The 9,309-nt window shown below is 35.4% G+C and overlaps 1 protein-coding gene across 1 annotated transcript; it reads left to right on the top strand.

Annotated features, from left to right (window-relative positions):
* Positions 1-917: 917 nt before the first annotated feature.
* Positions 918-1,484, top strand: LOC135128823 (craniofacial development protein 2-like). The gene has a single exon (XM_064055902.1). The coding sequence runs from the start codon at positions 918-920 to the stop codon at positions 1,482-1,484; it is 567 nt and encodes a 188-aa protein (XP_063911972.1).
* Positions 1,485-9,309: the final 7,825 nt, after the last annotated feature.

The raw sequence follows: 9,309 nt of genomic DNA on the forward strand, positions 1-9,309 counted from the left end.
TTACGAGAAATGTTGAGTACACTGTTGATGGACAACAAAAATAAAGCGAAGGAAATGGTTGAACTAAAAGAAATGATGGGAAGTATGATAGTTGAGATGAAAGAAATAAGAAAGGAAAACAACGAATACAAAAACCAAATGAATAGACTAGCAAAAGAAAATGAGGAACTAAAAAATTCAATAAAGGAAATGAACCAGAGGATGGAAATTGTTGAATCGGCTCTAGAAATGTGTCAAAGGGACAAGAAGAGAAATAATCTAATTGTCAAAGGATTAAAAATAGATACAAGTCAAAATGAAATCATAAAGGAAGCCATGGAAAATTTTATAAAAAAAGAATTAGAAACGGAGGTGGAGATAAACAAGGCCTATAAAATAAATGAAAAGACCTGTATTATGGAATTGAAATATTTTGAAGATAAAGTAAAAATACTCAGAGCGAAAGGAAAATTGATTAATAGGAAAGGCGAGGCAATCTACATCGATTGTGATCTAACGAGAAAGGAGCAAGAAACCCAAAAAAGACTAAGGGATATTGCAACCGAAGAAAAAAAGAAAGGAAAAATAGTAAAGAAAGGTTATAACTTCCTAGTTATAAACAATGAGAAGTGGAAGTGGAATAGTAAAGCAAACAACATAACTCGACAAATCGAAGTTGATCCAAAAAACTAAAGACATATGCTCCGAAGGATAAAAATAAAAAGACAAATGCTGTGAAAATGGATAAGAATATGGTTTTAAATAGTTTTAATAAAAATAAGGGAAAAGAACAAAGGAGTAAAAGGGGTAAACAAAAAGTAAGGAATAGGAGAACGATAGGAAAATATCCTATAAAAAATACAGAACAAAAAAATAAAGCAAAGGAAATTAAAGTACGTATAGGAACATGGAATATTAGGAGTATAACAGGCAAGGAAATGGAACTAACATCAGAATTTAAAAAATCTAACTTGAAGTTACTGGCACTAACTGAAATAAAGAAAAAAGGAGCAGGAGAAATGATCGTGGAAGATTGCACTATAATGTATAGCGGTGTAGAATCATCAATATGGGCACAAGCAGGAGTGGGATGTATTGTCAAAAACGATTTTATGAGCAGAATAAAAAGGTGGGAAGGAGTTAATGAACGAATTATGGTCGTTGAAGTAAGATTTGATGAGGACGAGTTTTGGACAGTTATAATAGTATACGGACCCAATGAAAATGACAATAAAAATAGTAAAGAAAAATTTTGGGATGAATTACAGGAAGTGTATGAGAAAAGTAGCAGTCCCATCTTGATAGTTGGTGATCTGAATGCTAGAGTGGGCAGTGAAGCAAGAAATAGCAATGGGGTAATAGGAAGTTTTGGAGAGATAATTAAAAATAAAAATGGCGAACTATTAATTGACTTCTGTAACTCAAACGAGACTAATAATTTTGAATACATGGTTTCAACACAAAGAAATACACAAATTCACCCGTGTTGCCCCAACACGAAATGAAAAGTCAATCATTGATTATATCATAACAGAAAAAAATCTGAGAAACAAAATACACGATGTTAAAGTCAGTAGACTTCCGGAATTGGGCAGTGATCACTTCCTAGTTGTGGCAAAAATGAATCTAAAAGAAGCGAACATTTCCAAAAACACAATGAAAGCAACAAGTAAAGAGAAGAGAACTGTAAGAACACATAAGTTAGCCAATGAAGAAATAAGAAGCAATTTCACAAAACTTACAGAAGAGAAATTTAAAGGAATGGAGGTACAGCAGCAAACACTCGAACAAAGGTGGAAGTTCTTTAAAGATACAATCTATGATGCAGCTAGAAAAGTTTGTGGATTTACTACAACAGGAGGATCTAAGAAAAGAACTAGCTGGTGGAGTGAAGAAACAAAACTCGCTATTAAAGAGAAGAAAAAATTATGGAAAGCTTATCTAGCAAAAAGTACAAGACAATCATACGAAATGTATAAAGAGGGCAGAAAACTAGTCAAAGATATAGTGAAGAAAGCAAAAGTGAAGGAATGGGAACAATTTGGCGAAAAAATGGAAGAAAACAGCAAGCAAAATCAAAAATTGTTCTACGGCGTTCTGAAGAGAATGAGAGGAAAATCAGGAGGATCCTTAGGACAGATAATGAACAAAAACGGGGAGTTGCTTACGGAACCTGCTGATATTGTTGATAGGTGGGGAGAATACTTCTCAGAACTTTTAGAAGCAGATGAATCAGAAGAAACACCAAATGATCATCGAAGCAACTACAAAACAATCAGAGACGAAGACATTTCGATACAAGAAGTAACTGCAGCCATTAGAAAACTGAAAAACGGGAAAGCAGCAGGCATTGATGACATTAAAGCGGAATGGCTGAAGTATATGGGACTATCAGCGATCAAATACTTTTGTAATATAATGAATGAGGCTTGGAAACAAAAACGAATACCTGAAGACTGGTCAACTGCAGTGATCACCCCTATATTTAAGAAAGGAGACAGAAAGAGGTGTTCGAACTATAGAGGAATTTCGATACTAAGCGTACCAGGGAAAGTATATGAGATTTTACTAGAAAAGAAACTAAGAGACTCGATAGAAAATAGTCTGCACGATGCGCAGAGTGGATTCCGACCCGGACATAGTGTACAGGACCATATCTTCACCATTAAGCAATTAACCGAAAAGTTCCTGAAACACAATAGAGAGCTGTACATATGTTTTATAGATATGGAAAAGGCCTTCGATAAAGTCCCTAGGAAATGTATTTGGGAAGCATTAAGAATAGCTGAAGTCGAACCCGGACTAATTGAAGCAATCAAATCCACTTACAAATCAAGCTGGAACATAGTGAGAGCACTTAATTGTGAATCCCCAAGATTTGGAACAACCCAGGGAGTGAGACAAGGGGGGGTGCTGAGTCCACTATTGTTCTTGATATTCATGAATGGCATCATAAATAAATGTAGTGCACAATCCCAAAGAACAGAAGCTGGTTACCATCGATTAAGAAGCATTAAAGTGAGTGAATGTATATTTGCAGATGACATTGCACTAATAGCGAGCTCCGAGCAAGCACTTCAAACCAATCTAAACATTTGGACCAGAGAACTATCGGTTAACGGAATGACAATCAATCTTGACAAAACAAAAGCCCTAGTCATATCCAATTCTCCTAAAGAAATTAACATACTTCTGAATGGAAATAAAGTGGAGCAAGTAAAAGAATATGAGTATTTAGGAGTCAAGATAGATGAAGAAGGAAAACTACAAAAAGAACTAGACAGTAGAATTGCGAAAACAACAAAACTATACCATTCCTTGAAACAAGGTTTTATTAATAAGAAAGAAGTCAGTAAGAAGACAAAAATAACTATTTACAAGACGGTATACCTCCCTACACTCCTGTACGGATGTGAGACATGGACCCCTACTGAAAGACAAAGACATAAAATACAGACAGTTGAGATGAAGTATCTACGCAGAGTACAAGGAGTAACAATAATGGACAAAATCAAGAATGAGACAATTAGGAATAATCTCAATGTAGAGAGCGCCAACAGTGTAATTGAAAGATCACAACTAAGATGGTTTGGACACTTAAACAGGATGAACCAAGATAGACAAGTCAAGAAAATTTGGGAAGCTAGAGAATATGGTAAAGTAAGAAAAGGAAGGCCACGTAAACGTTGGAATGACGTGATTTCTGAAGCACTACAACGAAGAGGAATTACCTGGCCTGAAGCGAAACAAACGGCACTCAGTAGAAAACAGTGGAGAGAACTCATCAGGAAGTAATGGACATCTATCCCTCAACACCTAACGGTAGAAGAGGAACCGGTTATATATATATATAGCATACACAATGACTTTGACTCCATGCCATAAGGGTAATTTCAGGACCCCGTCGTAAAGTACATTCCATAGGAGGGGCCCAAGAACACTGCCTTGTGGAACACCCGCGTTTACTTTCATCAAGACGCCATCATCCACCTCCAGCATTCCACCGTCGAGGTAGCTCCCCAGCATTATGACTAGATGTCCAGGTAGGTGTTTTTTGTACAGCTCTTCCATAATCTTGTTCCATGGTGCGCTATTGAACGCATTTTCGACATCGATAGCTATTATCGCTACCAGCTTACGGCTCTTGGATGATTTCTTGAGCTCACTGATAGGTCATCTTCTCTCAGCCCAGTTCTGAGCCTGTCAGCGATCACATGTTCGTACAATTTGCCCATTGTGTCCAAAAGACACTGATCTAAAGTCCGAGGGGCGCATCCCTTGACCTGACCTGACCTGACTTAACCAGATCTGACCTAACCCTGAAAGTATCAGAACCTGCAATTTTGGTATTTTGGGACTGCAAATATGGCACTTGAGGTGTCCTAAAGGTTGATAAACTTAGTCAAAATGAGTCACTAATTCTGAGATGAAAGAGAAAACCTGACAGAGCGTCAGCAGGTTTTATAAAAGTGCAACAGTTTTATAAAATTGCAAGTTGTTGTAAGTAGTTGCTTTGAATTAATTCATATTTTGTGGAGGTTAACAGTTTACGTTTTAATACATGGCTGGGTGTTATCAATGTAAAAGAAATAACAAGGTATTTTCTTGTGATGCCTGCAAACAGTCTTATTGCAAAGATTGTGCAGAACTTTCTGAAACAGAAATTAGAGCTCTCGAACTAAAAAATCGTAAAATGAGATTCTTTTGCAAAAAATGCGATGATGCTATGGCTCTAATTCCTCAGTTGACTGATTTAATAAAAAGTCTGCAAGATCAAATTAATCAACTTAAAGCAAATTATCAACAACAAACAACAAATATTTGTATTAATGAGTCGGATATTACTGATGAAATACATGATCGTATTAATCGGTCAAAAAATGTAATTGTTTATAATGTGGCGGAACTAAATTCAACTGAAGTAAATAAAAGAATTGAGCATGATAATAATTTGGTTAAAAAAATTATTAATGAAGATCTAGGAATAAATGCTAATATTAAGAAAGTCATTAGAATAGGTAAGGTCATAAATGGGAATATTTCAAAATGTAGGCCATTAAAAGTCATTTGTAAGGATTCGGAGGATGCATTAGATATATTAAGGAACAGGAGTAAATGCAAAAATAATGTTAAGATTAATAATGATCTCACTCTGATGCAACGTGAAAAACTAAAACGAGTTAACACTGAACTGATTGAAAGAAAATCGAATGGAGAAATGAACTTGACGTTAAAATGTATGAGGGGTGTACCCACAATAACTACAGCAAATAAACCTGAACAAAAAAACTAAAGTCATTTCTTATGCTTGAGAACATAAATATTTATTTTCATAATGTAGATGGCTTAAGGACCAAAGTAAATACTCTTCAAAAAAATGTTAGTGATAATGAATATGATGTGTTAATACTTATCGAGACTTGGCTTAACAGTAATTTTAGCGATTCACAATTAGATTTATTTAACTATATCATTTTTAGAGCTGATAGAGATAGTGAGTTGGTTGGGAAGTTTAGGGGAGGAGGGGTCCTTATTGCAATACATAAAAGAATTCCATGTTCAAAAGTTTTAGCAGTTAGTGAGATTTTTGATACGCTCATTGTATCACTACAAGTACGCAAATTTGAGTCAGTCATTATTGGTGCAACGTATATACCTCCTGGGGTGGACCTAGAAGTATATGAAAGGTACTGCTCTATCACTAAGCATGCACTTGAAAGTTGTTTGGATTCTTTGGTGATTATATGTGGGGATTACAATTTGCCTAATGCTATATGGAGTAACATTGACAATACAATGGTGGTCGATAGCAATAATGATCCCAAGGTTCTAAGCATAACAAATTGCTTCTCTTATTTAAATATGTTTCAGATAAATTATTTACCAAATAGTATGAACACTTTTCTTGATTTAGTACTTTCCAATGAAGTTAATTTTACTACTAAGTATGCAGATACACTTATTGTAAATGAATCTATGTTTCACTTAAGCTACATAGTCCAAATTAATTGTTATGCCAAATTTCGTAATCTTGAGATAGAAGAAATTTATTTTGACTTTAACAATGCAAATTTTGAAGAAATAAATTATCGGCTTAATCTTTTCAATTGGGAAACACTCTTTTTATCTCAAGATTTAGATCAAGCGGTGAACACATTTTACTGTATAATATACAATATAATTCAAAATATGGTCCCAGTAAAGAAATTCCGATCTTCCCAATACCCTAAGTGGTTTTCTGGTGAATTGAAAAAACTTATTCGACAGAAAAAACACCTACATACCAAATATAAGGAAACAGGTCACTGTAACGATTATTTTAAATTCTCACAAATCAGAAGACTTTGTAAAGATAAAACACAAGAATGTTATGATGAGTTTATACGTAGAACTGAACAAGACATAAATTCTGATCCCAAACTATTTTGGAAGTATTGGAGAAATAAAAACAATGTCAATAGTTATCCCAATACGATGAAATATAATGAAACGTCGTCTTGCGAACCAAATGAAGTTGTCAATTTATTTGCACATTATTTTCAAACAGTTTACAGAGATCAATCCAAAAGTATTGACCTGAACAAAGTACAGATATCTGGTAAAACTAATTTTAATTTCAGTTTAGTAACTATGGAAGAAGTATTTAATGGAATCTTAGCCTTGAAACCTTCGGGTAGTGCAGGTCCGGATGGGATTCCAACACAATTTTTAATACCGTGTGTGTTTAGCCTATGTAAGCCCATTCAATATTTATTCAATTTATCCATTTCCTCTGGTAAATTTCCTGATTTTTGGAAAACAAGTTATTTGATACCAATTTACAAATCTGGTGACAAGGAGCTTATAACAAACTATAGGGGGGTTTGCAATCAGTCTGTGTTACCAAAACTTCTAGATCGATTAATTGCTGATCAGTTAAAAGTAGCATGTAAACAGATAATCGTCGATGAACAACATGGATCCTGTCAAGGCAGATCAACTTCAACAAATCTACTTATTTACCAAAACTATATTGTAAGCAGTCTTGAGGGGGGTAATCAAGTTGATTCGGTCTATGAAGATTTTTCAAAAGCGTTTGATAGGGTTAATCATCAAATTTTAATATATAAACTCAATGCAATGAATTTTGATGATAGGTTTGTTAAATGGGTAGAAAGCTTCATTACAACTCGTTCTCAACTAGTAAAAATCGGCAAATTTCTCTCAAAGGCAGTTATTGTAAAATCCGAAGTTCCTCAGGGGTCACATTGTGGGCCTCTTTTATTTAATCTCTTTATAAATGATATAGGCAATTCGGTAAAATATTCGAGAATACTTCTATTTGCAGATGACTTGAAAATCTTTAGGAGTATATCTTCGGTACTGGAGTGTTAGCTTCTCCAGAGTGATCTCCTAAAGGTTGAAAATTGGTGCAAATGGAACGATATGGATACAAATTTTGACAAGTGTTATAAAATCTCTTTTTATTGGACTAAACATAGCATTGTTTTTTCATATAAAATCAATCAGATACCGGTAAAGGTGGTTTCGGAAATTCGTGATTTGAGTATTATAATGGACTCCAAACTGTGTTTTGTTCCACATATACAGTACATTGTTAGTAAGGCTTACAGAATGCTTGGATTGATTAATAGATCATTGAATTATTCTCCGTCAATTCGTATAAATTAGTATATGCTCCATTGTAAGGTCTCATTTAGAATATGCAAGTGTGGTATGGTCGCCTATGAATATCACCCATATCAAAAGTTTGGAAAAGGTTCAAAATTCGTTTCTACGCACTTGTGCATGGAAATTAGGGTACACAAGAGAAAAATATATTTACCAAAATATAAGGGACATACTAAATTTAAGCACTCTTGAAAGCAGAAGATTACATACTGACCTTATTTATGTTTTTAGATTATTTAATGGTTATATCAGCTGTTCAGAACTGTTAGCACTTTTTAGTTTAAACTGCCCCACAAGACAGATGAGAAGCAATCCAACTTTTCACACGAAGCTGCATCGTACGAATTATGGATTTTTTTCTCCAATAGCTAGATTAACTCGGGAAGTTAATGCACATGATGTGGAAATTTTTCGTCCGTCCTTAAGACAATTTAAATCTAGCATTGAGAATTTAGTTATTTAATGTATGTAATAATGTAATTTGAATTTAATTTTAAGTTTATTTAATCTGATTCACCTACATCAGCACTAATTATTGTAATGTGTACTAAAGGGGTCTCCCGTGAATACATTTATTTATTTTTTTATTTATTGTTTATAGTTTTATATGGAAGAAAATTAATCTGGCTCTGTTCATTAAAGGGGCCAACACATATAATCATACATTTGCCCTCTGAAGCTTTTCGATGATCAACAGTTGATTTCTTTTTTCTATTTACAAGGTATGTCAGCTCTTTAGTGGAATACTCTGTTGATATTTCCAGCTGCCATGTTTTCTTGCATGCAAGACCGCCAGACTCCCAGTTGGTTATCGATAATCTGTGCAATAAAAGAGTACGTAGAGGATATGCCACCGTTTGGTTTACATATATTACTATTACTCCATCTCGCAGCGCGGGTGTTCGGAATTAAATGATCACTCTTTATATAACCAACAGCAAGGCAATAAGTGAAATTTAAGGGCCATTCGATTTTTATAAGTTTGTTTACTGGTCGTTCCTCGGTCCTACGTCCCATCTTCTCTGTAAATCTGTAAATTTCTCGTCTGCATGCAATAAGAGGACAGCTATCGGAACGGTCCCCGTGGCTGTTCCGTGCAGGAAAATAAAGTGAATACCGTGAGTAAATCAATTCCGGGCAATCGTTGGTGTGTTCGGGTCGCCCCAAAGCGATTAGATTGCCCGAACAAGACCACAGTTCCACTATTGCGGTTGTCGCATCAATAAGGTGCCGGTCAAGATTTATGTGGGCAATTTGATTGCGGCCGCTTCCATCCCATAAATTTTCCGGAAGGTCCTGGCGGAAACACGCCCGTTTGGCAGCCGAAATGTCTCCCTTCTTCTCGTTGTCGGTGTTGCCTTAATTACCGGCTGTGTACGTTGTTGTGTCGACTTGACCACGCCCGACCACACTGTCCGCACCTACAACGAACCTCTAATTAAATATCTTGTCGACATCGTCAAATAAAGTCGTAAATTTCGGTAATCACGCGAACGCTGCGCGAACCTACCGGAGGATATGAGTGCGTTCGGTGGTCGACCAAGGAGAAGATGTTTAATTAAACCAAATGAGACTTGAATATCTAATTGCGACCCACGGAGGCCGTGTATTCGCTTGTTAATCGTGGTTCGGTTCATCGCGATAGGGTACACTTTCCAC

This window comes from Zophobas morio, unplaced genomic scaffold, assembly GCF_036711695.1.
Source record: "Zophobas morio isolate AGI-343-1 ecotype UQ-CSIRO unplaced genomic scaffold, CSIRO_AGI_Zmor_V1 ptg000014l, whole genome shotgun sequence".
NCBI classification, from domain to species: Eukaryota; Metazoa; Arthropoda; class Insecta; order Coleoptera; family Tenebrionidae; genus Zophobas; species Zophobas morio.

Bases quoted from the DNA above. Each gene is read 5' to 3' on its own strand.
- LOC135128823 (XM_064055902.1), top strand. From the start codon at position 918: ATGGAACTAACATCAGAATTTAAAAAATCTAACTTGAAGTTACTGGCA.